This window comes from Chenopodium quinoa, unplaced genomic scaffold (assembly GCF_001683475.1).
Source record: "Chenopodium quinoa cultivar QQ74 unplaced genomic scaffold, ASM168347v1, whole genome shotgun sequence".
NCBI classification, from domain to species: Eukaryota; Viridiplantae; Streptophyta; class Magnoliopsida; order Caryophyllales; family Amaranthaceae; genus Chenopodium; species Chenopodium quinoa.
This window is the reverse complement of record NW_018742418.1, coordinates 1,124,723-1,149,441: the sequence shown is the minus strand read 5'-3', so window position 1 is coordinate 1,149,441 and position 24,719 is coordinate 1,124,723. Positions and strand designations below refer to the sequence as shown.

Below are 24,719 nucleotides of genomic sequence, written 5' to 3'. Positions count from 1 at the left end.
TCATATTTGAATTTGACCACGAAGGACTCTATTTGAAATTTACAACTCATTAATTATCCGATCAAAATCTTCGCGATAAAAATAGCCCGCTACAAAATTTCAAGCTCGATCAAGCACAATACGGACCCAAATTTGGCTTACATTTTATCTAATCTATACCCGAAAAAATAAATAGTGTATTATAATTCAATATTTATTCAATTCGAGATCTTGACGACTCATATACTCAATCCGAGTAACCGAATTAGGGCAATTATTTAAGAACGGAGGGAGGATGAGTGATGATCAATCCGATTAGCTAAAAATGATCACTTTCTCCGGTCCTCTCTCACAGTCTCACTCTCTGTATCTTCCGTAGCTTCTCTATATTAATCAATCACGGGAAGCCGGGAACGAATTAGCAATCCACAATCTCTTCTTCCTAATCAATTTATATATAGGTAATCTCTTCTCCTTTACTTTAAACTTTTTTTGACTGGTTGTTCATCAATTTTACACAATGATTGAAATCGTTTGTATAATCTATGGGCAATTTTGAACCTTTAATGTCAATTTTCTGTTTCAATTTTGCGTTTCTTTATTTCTTCCAATTTAGAAGCTTTAATCAGAATAAATAATCCCAATTCAATTTGCAATCTAGGTTATTATGTCACTCCTTCCAGTAGATGTTATCATTGATATTCTGCTTAAATTGCCGGCAAAATCTTTGCTACGCTTTAAGAGTGTGTTTCATTGGATCTCATTTCAAGCAATCCAATATTCTGCATATAGTTTATTGGAACACTGTTTGTAAGTTGAGTGATTTCGACACATTTGATAATACCATTGAACTTGATTACCCTTTTAAGAATCTGGGTGATGTTCATGTCAAGGGATCATGCCGCGGCTTGCTTTGCTTCACCATGTACTCTTACCCCTTCACGGTTTTCTTGTTCAACCCCACTACACATACCCTTTAATTGTAAGATTTTGTGGGGAATAATGGGTAAAATTACTAACATACTCTTTAATAGCGGTTATATGGTAAAATGGTTTTACCTAAAACAGAAAAAAATCACTGTTTTTTCTTCTATTCATCAGTCATCATACAATGATACAAGTATGATATTGCTTCAGCCTCTCTCTGTTTTTTTGACAACCAGAAAAGTTGCCGGAATCTCTACATCCTAATCATTTTGCATTTTTGGTAATCTCTTTCTTATTTTAATTCATGATTTCCCACTTAATTTGGTTATTCTTTACTCCACTCAATTGATTGTATGATTTTTGGGCAATTTCAATTTACCCTAATTTTTAGCTTATTGGGTTATCTATCTTATTCAAATCATCAATAGATAAAAATACTTAATTCAATTTGCAACCTAGGTTATCATGTCATCCATTCCCGTGGATGTTATTACTGATATTCTGCTTAGATTGCTGGCAAAATCTTTGTTGCGCTTCAAATGTGTGTGCAAATTATGGTTTAATATAATTAATTCTTCTGATTTTATCAACCCTCATGTTGAACAATCCAATCTGCATATAATCGTCACGAACCCTGCTGTTTATATATGTGATTTCGACAAATTTGATAATCCCACTAAGTTGAATTACCCTTTGAAGAATCTAGAATATGGGGGTCTTTATATTGTGGGATCGAGCCGCGGTTTGCTTTGTTTCTCTATGCATTCGTATCCCTACACCACCTTCATGTATAACCCAACCACACAAACCCACAAATCCCTTCCATATTTGCCAGTATTATCCACCTTTCAGACCCCCAATGGAGATCCATTTCACGGCCTTCTTGGGTTTGGTTATGATCATGTGTCTGAGGATTACAAGTGTGTGAAGATTCATCAATGTGATGCGGATGATGGATCGGGTTCTTTCAAGAGTCAGGTGATGGTTTATAGCTTGAGGGAGGATTCTTGGAAGCGGGGGGTTCACGATGTTCCATATTATTTTGACAGCCATTTGGGTTATTCTATCTTGCTCAATGGGATTCTGCATTGGTCAACTGAAGATGATCATAGGGAGCCCCTCCCTTTAGTTGGCTTCAATCTCAATGATGAAACTTTTAGCTCCGTGCCATTGCCTGACTATCATACAGAAGAGGAATCGCGTATGCGTGCTCACATAGGAGTGGTTGATGCATGCTTGTGTCTTATGTACAATTATTGGTGTTATTGTGAAGTATGGATTATGAAGGAGTACGGTGTTCCTGCATCTTGGACTAAATTGTGTATGGTTGCGAAACAAGGGAATTATAATGATTTGAGGCCTCTTTCTTTCTCAAAGAGTAAAAAGGAATTGTTTGTGATTCTAACCAAAGCTAATGTTGCTTCTTTGGACTTGGAAACTTTGGAGATAAAAAATATTCAACCTCCTGGTCTTCATAGACTTTGGAAAGCATATGTATGCTCGGAGAATCTTCTTATGCTCAAAGATGCAGAATATATACGCAAGGGTACACAACAACTGCAAAACAGAAGCACTAAAATGCGGAAGTTATTAATGAGAAAAACTGAGAGGTATAGCTTCATTTTTTGGTCAACCCTTCACATTGTTAATTATGTTTGTTTTCCTCAGGAAATATTTGCTAAGTAATTATCTTTTACTGAATTGAAGATATTTTTGATGAGTTGAACTATTTTTGTCCAACCTTATGCACTTTTGCTCAACATTTCTATTGTTGAATTTAACACTAAATATTTTTATAAACTTAGACTTTGCTAAATTTGACTAAGTTTTTGCTTAGTAAGGAGGTGATAAAAAAAACTGAATCCGTGTTGCTTATGAAATTTTGGCTTTGACATATACTCATATAGTTTATCCGTTTTGGAATAATGGTAACACAGTACACTTGCATTTTCACAATCACTTTTGACCATTAATATCCTTAATTATGTACTCCGAATTAATAGAAATTTGATATTTTCAAAACATTCAGCAAGATGAAATAAACAAGAACCCACATTATACTCCGTATTATTTTGAAGTTTGTATGAGCGACAGTATTCAGCCAAAGATTCCAAACTTGTCTCTTAAAAAGTAAAGTGTAACCAATTTTCCAAAACAGAGGGAGTAGTTGTTAAAATTCTGATCTAAATTCCCAGATTTAACTATCCTTCAATCTAAGCTAATATCAATCTCAACTTGTAAGTAAAATTTTTATGTTCAATTTGTATAATTTTTTGTCCCACTTTGATAAAAACTTTGAAAGTCAGGATCTTGAGACAATTTTACAGCTTTAACTCACATTATTTAATCCTACAACACACAAGTAAATTTATAAATAAATCCTACGGTATTAAAGTTAATTAATGTTCAAATTATTATTATTATTATTATTATTATTATTATTATTATTTTTTTTTTTAACTAGTAGTCTAGTACCATGTACATGTAATGATGAACCATATTTTAACAAAAAAGGGAATTTTTTTTATAGTGACATTACTATTTTGTCAATGTTGTCCTCTCTCTCTCTCTCTCTCTCTCTCTCTCTCTCTCTCTCTCTCTTATTTAATCACAAATTCTATAATTTAATCAATCAACATTTATTTGGATTCACCATCTAAAATTGATCCTACATAGAATCTGTAATAGATTGGGATTATTGCTAACTTACTCTTGCAAAGACCTAGAAAATAGAGAGAAAAAGATTGATTCTTTGATTAAACTAGATAATTTGATTTTTTGCAAATTAAGTAAATAAGAAGAACTAACAAATAATGACAATAGCACAAAAGTTTACAAATGATAGGTTCAATAGCTTTAGGCTATTAGCTTGAGGCTATTACTCTCAAGCAATGGCTTTAGGCCATAACTCTCTAAGGTTTCCCCAATACAAATGTTTGCCTACTCTTTCCTATCCCCCTCTCTCTCTATTTATACTAAAACTAAAGACTATGCCCCTCTGTAGGTTAGTCTATTACAAAATCCCAATTAAACAACCTTGCATAGAAATTTGGATATCTAGAATTACAAAGCTAAAGTTTTAATTCTTAGTATTCATGAATATCAATTATGATTCTTATTTTATTGGAGTGTCACTAATCACTATCTTTTGTTCCTTGTATCTAGAATCATGCGATTCCTTGACGAAGGTCTACGAAATGATTTCGGGATTCCACGCCCATCCAATGAACAATCTTGATCATGTCACCATTGCATTCCTGTGGAGGTACAACCATATAACTTTGAAATAATGACTTGTCTCTTACCAAGTTTACAGCTTTAGAGGATGGATGTATATTTTATCCAACTTGTTTAATTTGGTTTTCATATCATGTATGACTGTGTTTGACTGTTTATTCAGAAATGAGAATCTCATGGTTGCTTTGTTTGTTTCATACCTATATTCATGGCTTGGTCTATTGTTGAGAATCAGGAAGATGCAACAATTAACTTATATTGCTTTTCTGCATCCTTACATTTCTTTTTTAACCCTTGCAACTACTATCACTGTTTTTGTGTAGTGTGATGGTGTGTTAAGTTTGTTAGCTTTATATTTTACATAAGGAAATAAAATTTGGGTTAGGCAAGGAGATAAATACTACTACGTACCTCATAATTTATACTTAATCTGCTCTTTTGATGGAGAATTAATTCAATGGGTGTGGAAAAGTATGTGCAAGGTGGGGGATAGAATTAAAGACGGGTTGTTGAAATCAGCGGGGCACGTGTGGGAAACCATATACTATTTTACCTGGGTTTGAAATAGATTTAATGTTCCAAAGAACACTTCTATTGCTTGATATGTGGCTCTTGACAAACTCAGAACTAAGGTGAAACTCCAGCAGGTGGGAGTTTATGAGGATAATCTATAAATGTTTTGTGGGCAACTGGAAGAAAGGACTTATCATTTATCTTTCAGATGTGACTATAGCTGTATTATTCACAAGCATGATGCTAAGTGGGTTGGAAACATGGAATTCAGGTTAATGGCCTTGATTGTGTGCCTATTATTTTGAATAAATGGAGTAGAAGATATAAAGCTGTAAAAGTCAATAAACATATTTTTCTAGCTGTCTTCACTGCTGCTGTGTATCATATATGGAGAGCAAGAAACCGGGATTTTTGGAGGCTGTTGAGTGAAGATGGAATTCAGGTTTATGGTCTTAGTCAGAAAAATGGTTGAGTGAAGATGTTGTATGGTTTATGACCTTTATGCTCTAAAGGTGAATGTTTGATTCTTTGTTGTTCAACTGAGGGCATAAGTTGAAGGAGCCTTCCTAGAAGGTTTTGTTTACATTCAGTTGAATTCGGCTTGAGTTGTATGATTTGGCTGTATATCTTGATTAATTAATGGAAAGCTCTTACTTGCTTACCAATAAAAATGTAGTTTTACAAAGATAAAAATAAATAGAAATTGACTTGATTACATTCTTACCATTACGTATCTGAAATTGGCAACATTATAGTGCATTTCTATTTGTAGAAACCAATCAACCATGGAATAATGACATAGAATGTGATGGATATTTATAGTGCTTAAGCTGACATTATTACTTGCTAGGATCTAACCCTCTTTAATGGTGACACCATCTCATGTAATCTCCTTTCTTTTCACTTGTCCTCGTTATGTAGCAATACTTGCATCACGGAACACTGTTGGTGTTTTTGTATTTCGATTGGATCATGTCAAGGCTTGTGGCTGTTGTTGGTGTTTCCACTTATAGTCTAGCATAGCTTCTACTCAAAAATAAATTTACAATCTAGCATAGGCGCGTAACTTCACTTTTTTCAAAAAAACTCTTGTGTGGATCCATGAGATGAACGCTTAAAGTACTTCTCATTCTTCTTTATTTTGCCTTTAGTTATCTCAGATGATCCACCTCCATTATTCGTTACCTATTTCTACTGAACCTAAGCTTGATTATGGACTAAGATTGAAATTTGATGATTAAAATTGATGATACTAATGAAAATCTATTTTGATTCTGCAATTTTTTTTCTCGTCTGCATTAGCTGAATTACTGATTAAAAGTGACTCTTCCTGATTAGAACCAATTTACTGATTTTATTAAAGATGAAGTATCATAGTCTTAGTTGTAGTGATACTTAAGAAACTAGATTCATTGGGATTGCAAGAAATTTTAATTTTTCTAATAAGAAAAGTTAAGCTTTACATTTTGCAAACAGACTAACCTGTTAAGGTATTTGATGATTATCTCACTCTTTTTTTTTTTTTTTTTTTCTAACTTCTTGTTGTGGAGATAATACCTCTATACAGGGGTTTACATTAGGTTTTTTATATGGAGCTCTTCAAGATCTCTGTTTGATTAATGTATTACTGTAAATTACAGAAGTTAGCTTGAATTTTCGCCACATTTTATAAGTGAGTGAATCATATGTACGTAGTATTTATGTCTTGCTGTACTCTAAGCATCTAAAAGCTCTCAAAGAGATCTTGTGGATGAATAATGTGAAGTTTATGCTGCTAAATTTCCTGGTCAGTGTTGGGAAGAGAGCAGGACTTGTTTGTTGCTTTATGAGTAGGCAGGAATTCCTGGCGCAACTATAGCTAATACGATTATTTTTTACTCACCATGGTTATGACTAGATTATGATACCTTGGGAAAAAGAGTAGGTTACGAGGGAATTTTGTTTTACTTGTGGATCATATACATATGGTAGTAGCTAGCCCTGCATTTGGAGGTCTTCGTTGAGTATTAAATTTTGCTGAATTTCTGTTTTACTTGTGTATTAAATTTTGCTGAATTTCTTTGACCTCTGAGCTCTGTATTCTGAAATATAATATTGGTGTTTTGGATCCAAGGAAAACGGTATGTTCACTTTTCTATGTTTTGGAATTGGTGGTGCAACTTTGCATGATAGAGAAATATTTCTGTAATCGTGTTGGCTTAGAAGTCGGAAATTATGATGATTGAGGTTGTTATTGAGACTTGAGAAGAAGCCAAATTATTGTATACAGAACTGAAAAAAAAATAAATTATTAATTAAACTGCTTAATTAAGATGCCCCACGTCATGTTGATTATTACCTTTAGCAAATAGCAAGACCTTTATTATATTACTATATGTTGGCTCCTAAAAACCCTTGGTTCAATGAGCATTTTCTCAACTTATCCATCACCCATCCTTAACCATTGCAGAATGTGTACGATAGGGTTTTTCTTTCATTATCTACCGATGCTTCCATTGCAAAGACGATATAGACTTGTGCTTGAAGAAGTCTGTAACATTGACTTGTTGACACTTAACATGAGCTGCAGAAGTGTAACTATGTAATAGACAACACTCTATATGTTAGACCTTTTTGGCCACTTCTTAGGATGTGAGCAACCAGAAGGAAAAAGATGGAATGTAGGATAAAGTGAGGAAGAATTACTTCATATTTCTAATTTTATGGATTTTGAAATTATGTGATTAACAACCTGTGCTTTTTTTGGGTTTCATGCTGTATTGTACTTAAAAAACTTTATTGTACAAAGTTGTTTAGAACAAAGAGATTTGACATTGAAAGCATTTTTCTTTGTTTTCCAGAAATCAAATGATGTTTCTGGATGGTGAAATTCTATGGGAATACTTTTTAGCGGGACAGTCTGGATAAGTTACAACTTCTCCACTGCTTGGAATCTCGGCCACCACTTGTCAGTTGTTACAGACATTAGCCACTGCATTTGGGGGCATCCGGAATATTTTAGCTGCGTAGTTTAGAAGATGCTCTTAGCTACTAATTAAGTGGCTTGAGTGGTAAGAAGGTGGTGCACTGCTGAACTGCTGATTTTATAGAATGAGCTTCTGAAATTTCAACTTCTGTTAATTTTTCAAATCTGAAATGCCCTCGTAGGTTCTATGGTTTTGATAGAGATTGTCATCAACTAATGTCATACTCTGGTAGTTTCAGCTATATACGGAGTATGTTTCTAAATCAATTGGCTTCTTGGTTGGCTCGTGTTTTTGAACACTTTTGAAGTTTTGAGGTGGGTGTAGGGGAGGATAGTATGTAATTTTTATGTTTTAGTATGTTCGGAAATTTGGTCATGTAGAATGAGTTCTATTCAACAAAAAACCATCTCAATACATAAGTTATATTTGGTTGTGGTATTGTCGATGAGAATCAAGCCTAGCCCCACTGTTTGAAGTTGCGGAATCACTAACTCGGTACATCGCTTGGTCTCCCCAACCTCCGAGACCCTTAAAATATGTTTTATTTGCAATGGTTTGGATTGATTGTGTTGTTGTTAAGGATTATCTTGGAAACTACATATCAAGTCGCTATTTCAACATAATTCCACCTCTTCGTTAATTGCAAACGCCATGGTTATTCACTTATTCATAACGGTTTTCTTTTAGGCGATGTAAATAACAATTCTCTCGTCTTCATTGAAGGTGAATACTTATCACTAATATACAAAGTACTACCAAGTATGTATTTTGTATTGTCAAGTTTAATGTTCGTCAGTTGAAGATTCATTTACAGTACTTATGAATGATGTCAAAACAACTTTAGGTCACTATACGCAAATTCAATCCTCTATGGTACTATTAGAGTTCTCTCTCTCTCTCTCTCTCTTTTTTTTATTTTTTATTTTTTTTTATTTTTTATTTTTTTTTATATTTTATATCTAATAAATGTTTTTAATAGCATTTTTTTGATAATTTAAGTTACACAATTCTTATGTGGCTTGCCGGAGCAAAATCATAGGATACTCAAGTACCTACTAGCCTACAATATATCAAAAGCAGACTTTAACTTAAAAAAAAAACAGCTAGCAGCATAAAGATAAAAAGTACTCATATTCCCAAATCTCAGCCTAATTCAGAAATCCTATCATTTTAAAATCATATGCTCTGCCTTTAACTTTATAAAATCAATCTTTCATAAAAAATAAATCTTTAAAAAATCAATTTGTTGTCCAAAAAAAAAAAAAAAATCACTCCGTATTATTTTTATTTATCTTAATTCCAGCTGCTACCCTTCTCCTTAGTTTCGGCAAATTGCACAATTTGTCAAGCATCACACATTCACATTATTCACACACATATAATCATATATATATTCACACCAAAATTGTGTGCCCTATTTCATTTTGGCCCCTCTGCCCCTTATTGTCTTCATTTTTGGCCCCTTTTTTCTGCTTTTTCTTCAAGATTTCAAGGGTTTTACAAGAAAAGAGTGTGAAAGGGGGATAAGAAAAAATCCCAAAAAAAAGATTTTTATTTTTTAATATTTATAACTAATTAATTTTTCTATAAATTGACTGATGGCTGGAGAGGGTATAGTTATTTCTTCTGGTACAGATTTACCAGTGAAGAGACCTAGAGAAGAAGAAGAAAACATGAGTGAGAAAATTGTTAATGGAGCTTCTTCTGTTTCAATGGAGGCTGAAGATGATAAAAAACCCAATTCTATTTCTTCAATTATTCCTGGGTGGTTTTCTGAGATTAGCCCAATGTGGCCTGGTTTGTTTCTTTTATCTAAATCTTCATTTTTTTAATTTTGATTTTTTGATTTTTTTTTTTTTTTTTTTTTTTTTTTTTGGCATTTGATTATCTGATTAGATGCTAATTTTTGTTGGGTTTTAGATTTAATATTTGATTCGTTGTTGTAATAGTGAAAAAAATTCTGGGTTTTGTATATTTTGTTTTAATAATTTAATTACAAAAGTTTCTGGGTTTTGCATGTGTTCTTGTAATTGTAAGCTTTTCTGGGTTTTTGATGGGTTTTAAGTAGTTTTTAATTTGTAAATCTTTCTGGGTTTTTGATGTTATAGTTTCTAAGTGTTTGTTTAACAAAAAACTTTTTTTGGGTGTTTTTTGCGCTATACATGTGATATGTTTTTGCTAATATTAGTTAATTGTTCTAGGGTTTTGGGCAATTTTTTAAATTAAATTGGATATCCACTGTTAGCAATCATTGTACCATGTGTGATGGTGCTCTGGATGAAGTTGCCATGATAGTAAGCTACATTGATTGTGCTAATTATATTGTCAATCATATCATATGTTTAAAGCACATATACTAATAATTGCACCTTTTTTTTTGAAAGGTGCTTTATTTTTTACTATAAGTATTGATAACTAGTAATTCCTGCAACCTGGCAAGTTGCTGTTGTTGGATTGACTGTGCTTACTTTCATGGTCTGGTATTGTTTGGCTGGTATTTGATTCAAGAAATGCCGTTTCGTTGTGTTTGAGTTCGAATACGGTATTGCTGTCAGTTACTTCGCCATTATTTAAGTTCTGTTAGTCAATTGCTTCAATTGCATAGTGTTCTGGTTGTGTTTGATGTGCGTAATTTCTTTGATGCTTAATATATGAGTATGTGCTTTGATTATATTGGTGGCTGTGTTTTAGTCATTTGTTAAAATGTCATTTTTTATTAAATGGTACTTTGACCTTAGGAATATGATATGAGCTTCTAGTTGTCGACTTGTCGTAAACTTGATCCAAAATAACATTAGTAGCAAGTAGCAACAATATGATACGTATAGATGTACTGGTCTAGATAGCTAAAATGTTGCTTTGTTAATTGTGTTTGAAGTAATTGTTGAGTGTTGGAAGGAAAATGTGGTTTGAAAGCTTGTTGACGCTTACTGTTATAAGGAATTGAACAAATGGAACAAAATTATATCAGCCGAGTCCTTTAAAATATATTTGTTTTCAAATAATTCTCAAGCCAAATCAAATAGTTGGTTTCAGTAGAGTCATTGTTTGTGAAAAATTGACTCCAATTAGTAATGCTGTTTTGTGCTCATCCTTTCCTGATTTCCTACACATTGCTGATGATGAACCCTTAAATCTGAAATAGGTGAAGCACATTCTTTGAAAGTGGAGAAAATTCTGTTTCAGGAAAAGTCAAAGTATCAGGATGTCATAGTCTTTCAGGTATTCTAACTTTCTAAGTATATGACCTAATATAAATACTTAGTTTATTGAATTTTCAAGTTATTTTTTGATTAACTTAATTGTGTCTTTGTTATAGTCATCAACCTATGGGAAAGTTCTTGTATTAGATGGAGTAATTCAGCTCACTGAGAGGGATGAGTGTGCTTACCAAGAGATGATCAGTCATCTCCCACTCTGCTCTATTTCCAATCCCAAAAAGGTTTATTTCTTTCTCTACCTCTGTCCTGATTCCTGAAGAAGAAACAATAATTGTGTTCATCTTCATTGTTTTCCAATTCATTTTCCTATTATCTAATTGGTGGATCTTATCTCCCATCAAGATATCGATGGTTATGAACCCAATAGAAAAAAAAACATTTTTTTTTTGTTATATGTAAGTTTTATTGGCATATAATAAGGCAAATCGAAAGCATATTCTTCGGAGCTTTAAGCTCATTTGGATTTGTTTGGTGTCTGAAAAAGCCTTTCAGTTCTTCTTTTCCCTGTATTCCACATGCCTTTTTCTATGGGGGAACAATTTGACGAGTTGTTTTAAATCTCTAGGTAATTATGGGGGCTTATTAATGCCTAAGTTTCCTCTGTTTTCATCTTTCTTTGTATGCATGGGTGTCAATGTTCTTGAGTAGAATTGTTGGAACCTGGATATGCTGAAAACAAGGATTTCCTTGTCTTGTGACGATCAATGTCTTCTTCCTTTATATTTAATTATTAAGACTAAAACCTATTGACACAAAGTCAGTGGCCATGGCATGATTTCATGTTGTTGCTTGTAACAGATTTAATTTGTTAGTTTGTTTAATTTTCAATGTTTTAATCTAGAGGCTACCTTATGGCTTGCCAGTTTTCCTGTGTGGAGGGATCTTGTTGAGGCTAACATGTTTTCCCTTCTTGGTGAAAGCCTAATATACTGATTCTGTGTTTATCTCGTAGGTTCTGGTCATTGGAGGAGGAGATGGAGGCGTCTTGCGAGAAGTAGCTCGCCATTCATCAGTTGAGCTTATAGATATTTGTGAAATTGATGAGATGGTAGTAACGGTGAGCAGTTGAGGGTGATTTGTTGTTTCCTTGTTTTTTCTTAACAATGAAGATAAAATTCAATCCCTTGGAATTTAAAAAGTTATTCAACTTGATCTCTATATCCTCATCCATGTTTGTTATTATGGTATTACTCCTTGGAAATGGAGGCATCATAATAAAGTGTATACTCAATTATGGCTTCTGTTGGTCCTATTATAGCTTGACTCAGTTTCCGCTTAGATTGACTTTTTTGAAATTCCAGGTTTCTAAGCAGTTTTTCCCTGAGGTAGCTGTTGGATATGATGATCCTCGAGTAAAATTGCATATTGGTGATGGTATGGCTCTTCAATCCTTTCCTTCTCATCCAAATTGTTTTACTGTTAACTCCTTTTTGCATATTCTTTATGTGGTTCTGTGGGTGTGTGTGGTGTGTGTTAGGGGGTATCTCTGTCAAGATTTATCTTTTCTTTCTCATTGTATCTTTTATCCTTGCGCTCCAATGGTATTGACTAATGAGAAATGACTTTTAGGAGTTGCATTTTTGAAGGCGGCTGCGGAGGGGACTTATGATGCAGTCATCGTGGATTCATCTGATCCGATAGGTTTCCTCTTTAAGCTCTTTCTCTGTTCCAGATTTCCACTATATTAGATGTGGTTTAGTGTCTTTCATTTTAATACTTAATTCTTGCTTCGGACGTTGACCAGGTCCAGCACAAGAGCTCTTTGAGAAGCCCTTTTTTGAGTCAGTCGCAAAGGCACTGCGACCCGGAGGGGTTGTGTGCACCCAGGCCGAAAGTATATGGCTTCACATGCATATTATTGAAGATATTGTCTCAAACTGCCGTCAGATTTTCAAGGGCTCCGTGAACTATGCATGGACTACTGTTCCTACATATCCTAGGCATGTTCTCTCACCCTTGTTTCTCTTTTTCCCCTTGCACCCCTAAACATACACAAAGTAATTAAGGGAATGTTTGGTAGGCTAGTTTACTCGAATGAAACATGTGACACCATACTTCTGTTTTCCTCCAGTTATGTACTCATACATTGTTTACCAGCATTTGTTATTGAATCTTAACATATATATTAAATTTCAGTGGGGTGATTGGCTTCATGCTTTGTTCTACTGAGGGGCCAGAAGTTGATTTTAAGCATCCAGTGAACCCTATTGATAAAGTTGAAGATCATGGAAAGACAGAGAGACCTTTGAAATTTTACAACTCAGAGGTAGATTTACTCTTTTTGTTCTTTTGTCCTACCATTGGTCTTTTATCCACCATCAAGATCTTACTTTTCTTGTTTGTTTGCAGCTTCATTCGGCCGCTTTCTGCTTGCCCTCTTTTGCAAAGAGAGTTATTGAGGCAAAATCCAAGTAATCTTGGTCTGCTATGGATACCGTGTTTCCATTAAAAGGAAAATTTCATATGGGCTCAAGCAGAGAATAAAGATTTATTTTTCTCTTTCTGTTTTTTTTTTCCCGACATTTCAAGCAGACAAGCTTTCTAGTCATTAGGGATGTCATAACAGTATTTGTTGAAATTTCTTTCCCCTTTAACAAAACTGAGAGAAATCATGATAACAAATTTGTTAGCTTGTTTCACCTGTAGTTTTATAATGATAAAGGAAGGGTGTCATGACTCATGAGGATTTAATCAGCAATATTGTCTCGAGTTTGGAGAAGAGTATCTGAATTCTATGCCTGTTTTATTGCTGCTTGCACAAGTATTCAGTTGTGCTGTAGTTGGATACATGCTGCGTCAATATAGCAACTATATGGAGGGTAATTCCTCAATTTCATCATCAGCAGTATTGGCATCTGCTCATGATGTCTCTAGCTCGTCACCCGAAGCCATAATTGTAGCTAGCATAGCTGCTTCAGAGGATGATGTTAGTCAAAGTGTAGATTTAACCGATAAGTGATTTTTTTTTTATTTCTTTTTAAAGAAATTATCCATTTCAGGAATTAAGTTTATGAGTTTGGGGATTTAAAGATCACAATTTTATCAATTTGAGACTGAATTAGGGTTTATACGATTGGGTGATTTGGGTCTTTAAATTTTAAATTTGGTTTACTGAATTTGTAAATTAATGGGGTTTATATATTTGGTGAATTAGAGTGTCCAAACTTTTTTTTATTTTTTAGGTTAGTATAAAAAATTAGTTTTGAAGTTAGTAATTTCGAAAGTAATGCCTTGATTTCCTCGAAAAAAATAGTAACTCTTTAATCGATAATATTAGTTTTGATAAAATAATTCGTTGAACTATGTTCTTCAATATATTGCACTAAAAAGGATGCAAAGATACTATCAATTGTAAAAAAATACGAATACGAAGTATGTATATTCAAAATTCACGAGGTTAAAGCAGGAAATTTACTCATTTTTATCTCAGCCTTGTGCTGCTGATAAAATATATACACTAAGAATATCAAACCACTATTGTCAAGCTGAAACTAATTTGACATTGTCTATACACATTTTTAAGTAAGAAGAACTACTTTGAGGTCATGGTTCCATGTTGTTTCTGGTTTTAACGGCATAGCAACAAACAACGCAACCATCTGAAACAACGGAAAAACATTCCATCATCAAAACAAATATAACAAAATGAAAAAAGCAATACGAGAACAAGAGGGTGATTGGAGAGGGATTTACCATTACGAAGGCTGCACAAATCAGGCTGAAACCTTTACAATCAAACGGTGCTTTGTTTGATAGGAACCACTCTGCATGTCCAAAATATTAATCAGTATTTAACAATGATTTAGTTGTTGAATTAATTTGACTTGATATGATATTGTGTAAAACTTACGAGTTAATGGTGTCATAATAAGTGGTGATACGAAACCTGCTATTGAATCTACTGCAGCAAGAAAACCTTGTGCTCTTCCCTGCAGATTCAGAGATATCCTTAAAGCAGTTGGTCAAGAAAAACCGAGGTTAGTAGTGAATTGTTAAAATCCATAGTACTGACCTGATCATTTGAACTTGATGCTCTTGAAATAATAGCACATATCTGAAGATCAAGGAACCAACATACATAAGACAGAATTCACAAATATCGATGTTAGTGAAGCACAAGTAATACTTCTATATACAGACAGCACACATGAAAAAGCAGTAGCTTACTGAAGGTTTGACAAATCCATATGCCAATCCAAGTGAAACACTAATGTATGGAAGCTGCAGAACAACCAAAATATTACAAAATTTTATTGAGTCTGATATGAATTATAAAGTCACACAACTATAAGAAAAATTAGTTAATTGTTTCCAATGTTACACACCCAAGTTGCCCATGCCATGCTGTAGAAAAATGCCTGTAAATCAAATTCACAAACATACTAAGATCATAACATTGTTTGAAAGATGTGATAGTAACAAACAAATTAAAGCAAATATATGATGGGAACCAGAGTATTGGAAACTTACATATGTCACGGATGCCAGTAATCCCATGGAAAGTATCGCCTTTTCCCCAGTCAGTGTATTAATTACGGGCACTATCAACATCTGAAGCCAAAAGCAAAAAAAACACAGGATATCAGCAAAGTATTTTAGATGCTAATCAGTGGACATGGAAATACTCTGTAATAGGTTACACTAGGGGATAAATTAGTGTAGTGCTTCACTCATTTTCTACATATTCTATGTATCAGATACTTTATACTAGTACTTAGCTTCTAGTTCTATTAAGTATTTTCAATCACAAATTTCACGTCTTTTCCCCATTCTAAAATCCATGCATTGTATTATGTATTGCAGAATGATCTTTATTCATCAGGGAATCTACAAACATTCCAAAAACAACTGCACAATTCTGGTCAAAGCAATTTGTACAAATTTCTTCACTTAACAAGGATGAATCCCAATTAATGAATATAAATAACGAAAAGGCAACTGAAGTTATAATACAAGGAAAAGCTTTAGTACCTGTGAGCAAACTGATCCGACTTGGACAATCATCAACGTTTCTGAAACTTTACTTCCATTTAATTTCAATGCATCCTTCATATAAAACTGCAAAGGAGGTTATCTACATGTCAAATTATTTCCCCATAATAACTCTTAAACAATAAGATAGAACATGATAAACTGCTTGGATAAAGAAAAAAAAGGCAATGTTTAATGCTCCGGCAAAGCAAAACCAGTCCATGCGCAATTTAAACAAAACTTGTAATTTCTGATTGGAAGTTTGTATAGGCTGTAGCGTTTCTTAAAGTAAGTAGTTATATTTCATATTAACGAATTACATTCATTCCAAATCAAGCAGCTAAACAAGAAGCCTGCAGCATTTACCGAGACTGCTTATAGCCTAATAGTAGGGAAAAACTCAATTTTGTGCAATATCTAATATACTATCTGTACATTCAAGGTCAATTAGTGGCTCTTCAAGTGGAAGGGAACAGATCATTGATTTTGTGCAAATTATTTTGAGCTGTATAAACAATGATAGCCAGGATTACGAAACATCACTTTTATAACTTATAAATGCTAAAACACCATAGTTTTACCAATATGAAAAGGACCTTTTCTACCGAAGAAACATAGTAACATACCAATAAGACACTACTGATGCCAGACATGCCGAACTCATAAAAGAAGGAAACCAGATAAATGCCCCTGAGATTAGGTCTGAAACAAAAGAATTTCATCAGGATGAAATATTAATAAGATCCTCGTTGTAAAATATTAAGGGGTAGTGAAATGCTGAATAACCTTCTTTACCCAACAAACAATAAGAACATACTTGGTAAAAATTACAGCAGCAGCACATTTAATAGAACTGTAACGCTCTCTGATGGACTTAAAAAAGATGGACCAGAGTGATTGCTTTGTCATAGGTGCCCGCCTAGCAGTCTCAGCCACGAATAGTTGAATAAAGAGTGGAGACATGATCAAGAGAGGAATTGACAGCTGAAATTAATGTAACCCTATCAGTAAGAGAAACGCTAACAACCAAGATAACTCACAGTAAACAGCAACATCTTAAGAGGTAAAAACATGCCTCAAATATGTACTTTCCCGGAATAAACTTTGCTAGCAAACTCCCCAAGACATATGAAGCAGACATTACACCTGTGATCCAACTGAATGCTGCAACTTTTTTGTCATCCTCAACTACATCTGCCTATCAGAGAGTAACTTTTATTCTTAGTCATTTCCATTTACAAATTCCAAATGACAACTTGAGTAATATCTTACCGCATAGGCAATAGCAATGCAGAATACACTCCGGAGACTTAGAATGTAGGAAAGACAACGAAGAGCGAAGTATGCATATATGAATGCCCTGGACTTGTTAATGGCAAGAAGAACTGAATGGAAAAAAAAACCAGGAAAGATGTTGAGCAACACAAATCATCAAGGAAAACAGGTCATAAAGTTGTACATAAGAGACACTGATTTGCAATTTAAGGAAGCTGGTAAAGGGTGCAACTACTACAAGTCTTTTACCACTGAAAAAGAGAACACACTACAGGAATGGAGGCACCCTATATATGTACCGATGATGTATATCTATTTCAGAGTGCAATTGACCAAAAACAGAGTTATACAAAACAATTCATTATCTTTCAAGCTTATAGAAGTTCCAACAAAGGGAAATAAGAGATAGGTAGAGTGGGATGCTGATCAAATTACATACCTATAGGGAATATGGAAGTAGACATAGTCAAAAGGAGAAGTGGTTTCCTTCCATACTCATCCGAAAGTTCACACAATATTGGAAGTACAGGAATCATTAGAAGCCCAGCTAACTGCAAAATGAAATGCTATGTCAAAACATAGAAATTATTCCATTCCGAAACTGCTTAAAGAACAACTGAAACGTTGCAAAACCATCCACTTGATATACACCACATGTAGAATCTTATAAGATGACAAACACACCAATACTTATAACCGATACAAAATATGGATCATCCTAAGAAAACTTCCATGCTAGCCTAGGCAGAAATATTCACAGAATCAGAATATAAAACCTATCTTAAACATGATTTTTGTGCTCATAAACCTGAATTGCCTGATTTCCAAAAGAATCTGTTACCTTCTAGTCCTCTACCAATTTAGCTAAGCTAAACTGTTCTTTAAGTGATGCTACATGTCATATGCGAATATATAGCAAAAATAAGATGCATTAATCTCCTCATTGCGATCATCAGGCATCTAAAAGATAGATATTAACCATTATGAAGAAAAGTCGTAACATATGTAGGTCAGATCAACAACCCCGACATCCCTTAAAATGAACAAGAGAAGAATAGTCAACAAACAAAGATCAGCATGATAAAAGAGGAAAACAATGAGATAGGATTACAGTTTTTTGAAGACTATTCAGGTAAAGCGCGTAAGAACAGATAGACTCTCCAGGACACAAAACGTGACTGATCACTTCCATCAGAAATGGACTAGACATTTCATGAGCAATGCCATGAACAAACAGCGGCACCAACAAATGTAATAAAAGCTTTATATTTCGGAACATTATTAAATCTCTCATGCCTTGCAAACTCTCCATCAATTTACTTTCCATTATATCTCCTTGCTTGCAGAAAACTCAGATTGTACAATATCTATTATTCCTTATGCAATGCGGAGAAGAGGATTCGAGTTGGCAACAAACATACAGATATAGAAGCATCATCCAGGTTTCTTATTCTGATGAATTCAAACATAGATAAAATAGTATACCACCTACAGAAATGTTCATGTCTTGAAATAATCAAGTGAGTTGACATAGGAATTGTTTCCTAAATATTTTACTATAAATTGAATATTAAATATCTTAAAAAGCCTAAACAGTCTTAAAGACAAACAAATTTGGAAATGACTTCTAAATTTATTTATTTTCATATGATGTTACTTTATAATTTAAATTGTTTTCCTTCAGCCAGAATTTTTATAGATAATGTTGCATATATCTTGACCTCCCCGAACACCCTGTAAGTAAACAACAAGATCAGCAACAAAAGACGGTATAGTTGTCTGCGTCGTCTTGATGTTTAATGCTCACACACATATGAATGGTAAAACAATTACCAAGTCACATAACATAATTATTTGCATTTTTCACAAAATCAATATGAAAATAATAATATCATTTTCATTTGCTCATTTTTATATATTTCTCAGTCCCCGTCAAAATGCAGGATACCAGACTTGTTTAAATTTCATTCACTCCATTAATATAATTTACAATTAAGTGCACAATAAATTATGAAATGTATTACTACAATAAAGAACATTCTAATGCCAAAGACAACAAAAATAACTAGTGCCTCTATCGGCTAGCCAAGTAGCTCTTGTACACAACGGGTGTATCGTACGAGTAGGCTTAGTCAACCATTACACACAGAAAAAAAACAGACTTTTTATGTGATTAGAGTTGTTTAAACTTGTTTTGTTTTATACAAGAGTGTTGGCATACAAGATCCTTATGTCTTGTGTACCACTCAACTAAGTTAATTGACATCTATATCGTCGGCATTAACAATATTATACACCATGCAACAAATTTAAAAAGAGACAAAGAAAGCGTAAACAAGCCTGTTTAGTGTTTACTTGCCAGAGACAAATGAATCCTACTAATTAGACATAACATGTCCTGATGAGGCGAATTAAGTAACTAATTCTCTTCAAAACCAATAAATTCATAAACAAATAAATAAATCAGGAAAATTCGCATCAATTTTTAGGAATATGCTATTATGCATTAAAATTAACCAAACCCAGAACACAAACGGAAGAATTGAGCCTCGAAGACGTGGCTTCTACTACATATTCAACCACCATATAATACCCAAAAATTATAAATGGAACTAAAAATGGAAATATTAAACATACATAGGCATTAATAGCTCCCATACACGTAATTTCTTACATGCATTCTTACATTCTTTCATTAATATTACTACCCGAGTATCATTTTATTATTCCCTTCGTCCCATAATATAGTGCTTATTTCATGGTTAGCTTTTAAAAACTTTAAAATTCTACATACCATTTCTTTTTTTTTTTTTTTTGAAACCATTCTACGTAGCATTTCTTGTTTGAAATAAGGATTCAATTGGGGCAGAGAGTGTAACTAAATTACATTTTGCGGTGGACAAAAACAAAACTTTGGACATCGCATATAATGCAAACGAAAAGTATTTAAAAAACAAAAAACGTGGGATTAAACCATTAATATACTATTGAGTAAACAATTTTTTTCAAATAATCACTTTGTAGTGTCTAAATTATACTCTGTAATGTCTGAATTGAATATTGTTTACAATCATAAAATAACAAAATCAACATGGGATGGGATAAATAAAGCTAGTTTCTTAGCACCATTTCTACGAGCTTCTTCAATTTCAGCAACATCTTCAGCTAGCTTAGCAGGCACATATAACTTAAATGATAAACCAAGAGTACAAATTAATGAATTTCTAAAGGGATATGACTTTCTTAACACAATATATACAATGCCAACAGAAATTCTAACTTATCATGCTTAGTAAATGCTCCAAACCATTCAAATAATCAAATTTGCGTAAGTTAGGACGGAAGGGCTGCATTACTACCCTTCTCTCATATCTGATATCTCCAACCAATGTTTCACATCTTCTATACCGAAATCCTTAGACTCGTCCTCTGAACCAGACTCATTCTTGGATCAATCTCGTCATCTGAATCAGAATCAGACTCGTCCTCTGAATCAGAAACTTTACAGTTACGACACTTCCATGTTACCTGCAAAACCCCATCAAACAAATATCCCTAAAAATTATTTTAAACTTCAAAAATAAATTGTTAGCTAGTCTATTTACAATTTACATACATACATGACAGAAACACAAGGAAAAAAGATAATAATATAAAAAAAAGAAAAAAAAAAAAGAAAAAAAAAAGCAAAAACCCATATTAATAGGTAGAAAATAAAAGTTGATTGATAAGAGTATAAGACAAGGGTTGTGGTTGCAAATGTCAATATTATTTAGAAAAAAAACGGTTAAGAGAAGGAGAAAGCAAGACACTGGACAAATCAATTTAATAAGAGAAACTACAGAAGGTCAAAACTAGAAGTGCAACTACTAGAAAAAGCTCATCACCTGTAGCTTAAATTCTTCCAATGAAGGACAGCCTCTGCGTGCAATGCACATCATCTGGAGAGGATTTCCATGCTTCTCAAACAAGATTCGCAAGTCCAAGTATCTGACATTAGGAATGGAAGGAAGGATAGATAATTCAAATTAGTATTAACCAAACAGTATGATAATGTTGGATGTTGCAGACTATGTACAAACTATGTTCATCTCAAGGGAAAGCTTAGACAGTTGTGCAGGGAAGCATTTGATTTGCATCGTTTTTGTATTCAAGCTATATATCCCCATGAAAGCGCATCAAGAAAAATGCTTTCAACAAGTGATGGAACGCTAGCATATACCACATTTTCCATTCCGTTCATACTTGTTAATTCAAAAGACTGAAGATTCAAGGCATGTATCTCAGCTTCCTTCAACCAAAAGCAATAGTGCAAACTGCAAAGCCAAACACTTCCAACTTTCCAGACAATTAAGTTTATGATCTTCGCATTTGATAAGTTGACCACTAGGCGAAAGTAGTTCTAGTACCACTGTTGATATTCCAACTTCCTTTATACATATGGATGGCAGGTAGCTAAACCCATTCTCACATGGAGAAGTTGTAAACCCTTGAAAAAAAAATAGATGACAAACAAAAATGAAGTTATATGTGTTTTAAAACATGTGCTAGAGACCGTAAAAAGTTAAATGGGACAAAAAAAAAAAAAAAGGACAGAGAGAGTTGCTTGTTTTGTTAATATAACTATAATCATTATATTGGTTCTAAAATTCAGAACAAATTATAGACCTCCAATTGTCCAATTGCTACGCAAATTACATGTTAATTATCCTTATATCTTAACTTAAAGCAATGAAGTGCCAAAGATACACTTTAGGGTAATTAATCTAGAACATCAAACTGTTTCTTTGAAAATTACTTGTTTCAAACAGTACAAACATCACCATCTTTCACAGCTTGGCCTACATCCTCATCATCAAACTTCTTCAACATCGCTTGCGCCTTACAATCATAGAAATACAATACCATAGTAACCCACTTCACCAAACTACCCAAGCAAACCAATACAACAACAATTGCAGTCACTGCAACTCTAACAGTCACAAAGCTACACATTCTGGCAAGCAGAATGGGCAGCCTCAGAGCAACAATATATACAAAGAATATAAGCATTAACTGGAACCCGGTTCGCTTGCAGTGCTTTCGATAGTAAGCTGATATCTCTAGTGCATCGAGCCCGGTTTCTCCCTCTAACACAGATATCACTATGGCCATGTTCCACAAAGCACTCCAATCAAGATACTTGTACAGCAGAGCCAAAGAAATAAGTGTATGAAACAATATTGACAGTATGTTTACATAAACATTATTCGGTAAGACAGATTCATATCTGTAATTCCAAAAGGAATAGTCGAATCTAGCTGTAATCATAGAGTGATTTGCTACTGCCCAAATTAGACCAAAAAGATTAGAAGCTGAAAATAACTGAACCCAAAGAGAGGTAATAAAAGGACCTTTGAAGTTGTTTTTCTGGTATAAAGTTTCCTTCAAATTAGTTGATTTCATATTTCCTGCATCTACAACTTTTGCAGAAATATTTATGACTATGGTCAAGCTAAAGAGCTCAAGCAGAGGAAGAAGAATCAAATATAAGGGTACGAGCTCGAAAACAATACGAAATGTTTCCCTTTTTGAATCATTTTTATCAGTGGTGCTGAAAAGGCTAATGTTTTCATCACTATCAAAGCCGATATCATAGGACATGGAAGTTGGTACTAGGAATCTTAATATAGCATCAGTTGCTTCAGAAATCTGAATCTCATAGAAAACTATGAAAGCAAAGAAAGGTAAAATAGATAGAATCACGAAGGACAAAAATTTAGTGTTACTTGTAAAGTTTTTGACAGCAGAGTTCAGAATCTCAAAGGACTTCAGCTGCTTGACATTCGGAAACTTCAATCTGTGCCTTTCATTACGAAGCTCGAGTTGTTGTTTTTCTTCTCCTTCCTCCTGGGGTTGTAGTAAAGCTTGATCGAATCGGGGATCCATGGATGCTTCTTTAGAACTTAAAAATTTTTAGTCTTCAACACACACTAGTTCCTCAGGAAATTAAGGAACTACATCTTAATAAAGTATTATTGTGTCAGCAAGTTGATCTAAAACTAATTTGTGGGCTGTTGACTTCGAAAAAACAGAAGTCAGAAGTCGTCCACTATACTATGGAAAAATCAAATTAAAGTTATAATAAGAAATAGTTCTAGAAAAAAGATATGTATCACTTTACAAGAAATGTCTTTTTTATAGCAGTCAAAATTGCATTTAATCGCGGTTTCACAATAATAATCTGTAACAATATAAGTTATGTAACAAATATTTATTTCGATTTGAAAATTAAAGCATATCAGCAGCATTTACAGATTTATCTAGCTTATTATGATCATCAACCTTCTTTCCCATAATTTGCTGCTTGCAATAATAAAAATACAGCAAAAATGCAACCCACTTCACTAAATTCCCCACTTAAACCAACATTATAACTATACAAGTGATCCAAACATCAGCAAGTTTTTCATCATATGATCTGGCATACAAACAGAGAAGCCTCAGGACATGACTAAACACAAAAAATTCGAGCATCAATTGGAACCCGATTTTCTTGCAATGCTTGCCATAGTAATCTGACATTCCAAATGCCACGATCCCAGTTTGTTCTTCCATGACCGAAATCACTATACTCATGTTCCAAAATGCGCTCCAGTCTAAGTACTTGTAGAGCAAACCAAAGAATATCACTGAATGAATTATTATAGACAGTATATGTAAGTTCAACCTTGAGTTTATAAAATCGAAATAATTGGAACTGCTTAACACGAGAAACTGATTCGAAAAAAAGTTTTCACAACATACTACTCAAAACATTTAAAAAAGTTTTCACAACATACTAAAACACTTTATTTTTACTACTTAAAGTGAGCGTTAAGACTTAAGAGTTAGAGAGGAGATTAGAACAGCACCACAATTATAACATATCTTTTGTAAATCATATCGAATCTCTATAAGAATATGATCTCTATGTAAGTTCAATTATTGAATAATAAAATGCATTTGCTAGTATGACCAACTGATTTGTGTTGCTTATTTTAACACTCTTACTTCAATTCTTTAATGATGGATCATGAACCTTAAAGAGATGTAGTGAAAAAATGTACCATTCCTTTATGAGAAAAATACAGTCACGTTGTATCTTGTTTGAATCATCTCGATACATATTTAAATTAAAAATATTAGTGTTTCTTTATTTTTAATAACAAAATTAAAGACATTGTTAGTAAGAAAAAATAAAATAAAAATTGTGCATTGAAATCAGGCAGAATATAAATGGGACATTTACATTGGGGGGGGGGGGGGTGTGGAGGGGGGTAGAGTAACTATTTGATGTTTACAATCATCGAAATATTACAAACTTGAGCAAGGGGATGAGCAAGGACATCATATATGCTGTTTCGAAATTAAACATTAGACTTGATTTTGCCATCAACTACGATTTCCATGTCTTTTCCATCCTCTTAATTTACATTCTTTTCTATTAAAGTTGTTAACAATCATAACACTTTCCAATCATGAGGTTGAAGGTTCAATTCCCACCGGTGACAATTTGGTTGGGGGGGTGAAATTCCCTTACCTTCCCCCACTCTTCCAAATTATCTAACCTGCTAACCCGGGCTGGATTGACCCATGAGGGGTTCTGGCC

The 24,719-nt window shown here is 33.6% G+C and overlaps 4 protein-coding genes across 5 annotated transcripts; 2 read left to right on the top strand and 2 right to left on the bottom strand.

Moving 5' to 3' along the window:
* The first annotated feature begins 223 nt into the window (after positions 1-223).
* On the top strand, positions 224-8,077 carry LOC110708456 (F-box protein CPR30-like). The gene is made up of 3 exons (XM_021886587.1): positions 224-2,516; positions 4,072-4,171; positions 7,497-8,077. The coding sequence occupies exons 1-2, from the start codon at positions 1,372-1,374 to the stop codon at positions 4,142-4,144; spliced, it is 1,218 nt and encodes a 405-aa protein (XP_021742279.1). The 5' UTR covers positions 224-1,371; the 3' UTR covers positions 4,145-4,171; positions 7,497-8,077.
* An 802-nt stretch (positions 8,078-8,879) lies between these two features.
* On the top strand, positions 8,880-13,576 carry LOC110708466 (spermidine synthase 1-like). The gene is made up of 9 exons (XM_021886598.1): positions 8,880-9,419; positions 10,768-10,844; positions 10,942-11,064; positions 11,796-11,900; positions 12,145-12,217; positions 12,413-12,484; positions 12,588-12,783; positions 12,980-13,109; positions 13,193-13,576. Exons 1-9 carry the CDS (start codon positions 9,221-9,223, stop codon positions 13,256-13,258), a joined length of 1,041 nt encoding a protein of 346 aa, XP_021742290.1. The 5' UTR covers positions 8,880-9,220; the 3' UTR covers positions 13,259-13,576.
* Positions 13,577-14,211: 635 nt separating this feature from the next.
* LOC110707043 (hippocampus abundant transcript-like protein 1) lies at positions 14,212-18,543 on the bottom strand. 2 transcript variants are annotated; one of them, XM_021885072.1, is made up of 14 exons: positions 18,201-18,543; positions 17,529-17,640; positions 17,087-17,199; positions 16,890-17,012; positions 16,632-16,798; positions 16,441-16,516; positions 15,815-15,901; positions 15,314-15,394; positions 15,169-15,201; positions 15,011-15,064; positions 14,856-14,897; positions 14,694-14,772; positions 14,537-14,607; positions 14,212-14,442 (listed from the first exon to the last, which is right to left on the bottom strand). In XM_021885072.1, exons 1-14 carry the CDS (start codon positions 18,414-18,416, stop codon positions 14,362-14,364), a joined length of 1,335 nt encoding a protein of 444 aa, XP_021740764.1. In that variant the 5' UTR covers positions 18,417-18,543; the 3' UTR covers positions 14,212-14,361. The 2 variants fall into 2 exon arrangements, with proteins under 2 accessions (XP_021740764.1, XP_021740774.1); XM_021885082.1 differs by lacking the exon at positions 18,201-18,543 and adding an exon at positions 17,931-18,117.
* Positions 18,544-19,889: 1,346 nt separating this feature from the next.
* Positions 19,890-23,183, bottom strand: LOC110708446. Its single transcript, XM_021886576.1, has 2 exons — positions 20,977-23,183; positions 19,890-20,617 (listed from the first exon to the last, which is right to left on the bottom strand). The coding sequence occupies exon 1, from the start codon at positions 23,015-23,017 to the stop codon at positions 21,893-21,895; it is 1,125 nt and encodes a 374-aa protein (XP_021742268.1). The 5' UTR covers positions 23,018-23,183; the 3' UTR covers positions 19,890-20,617; positions 20,977-21,892.
* Positions 23,184-24,719: the final 1,536 nt, after the last annotated feature.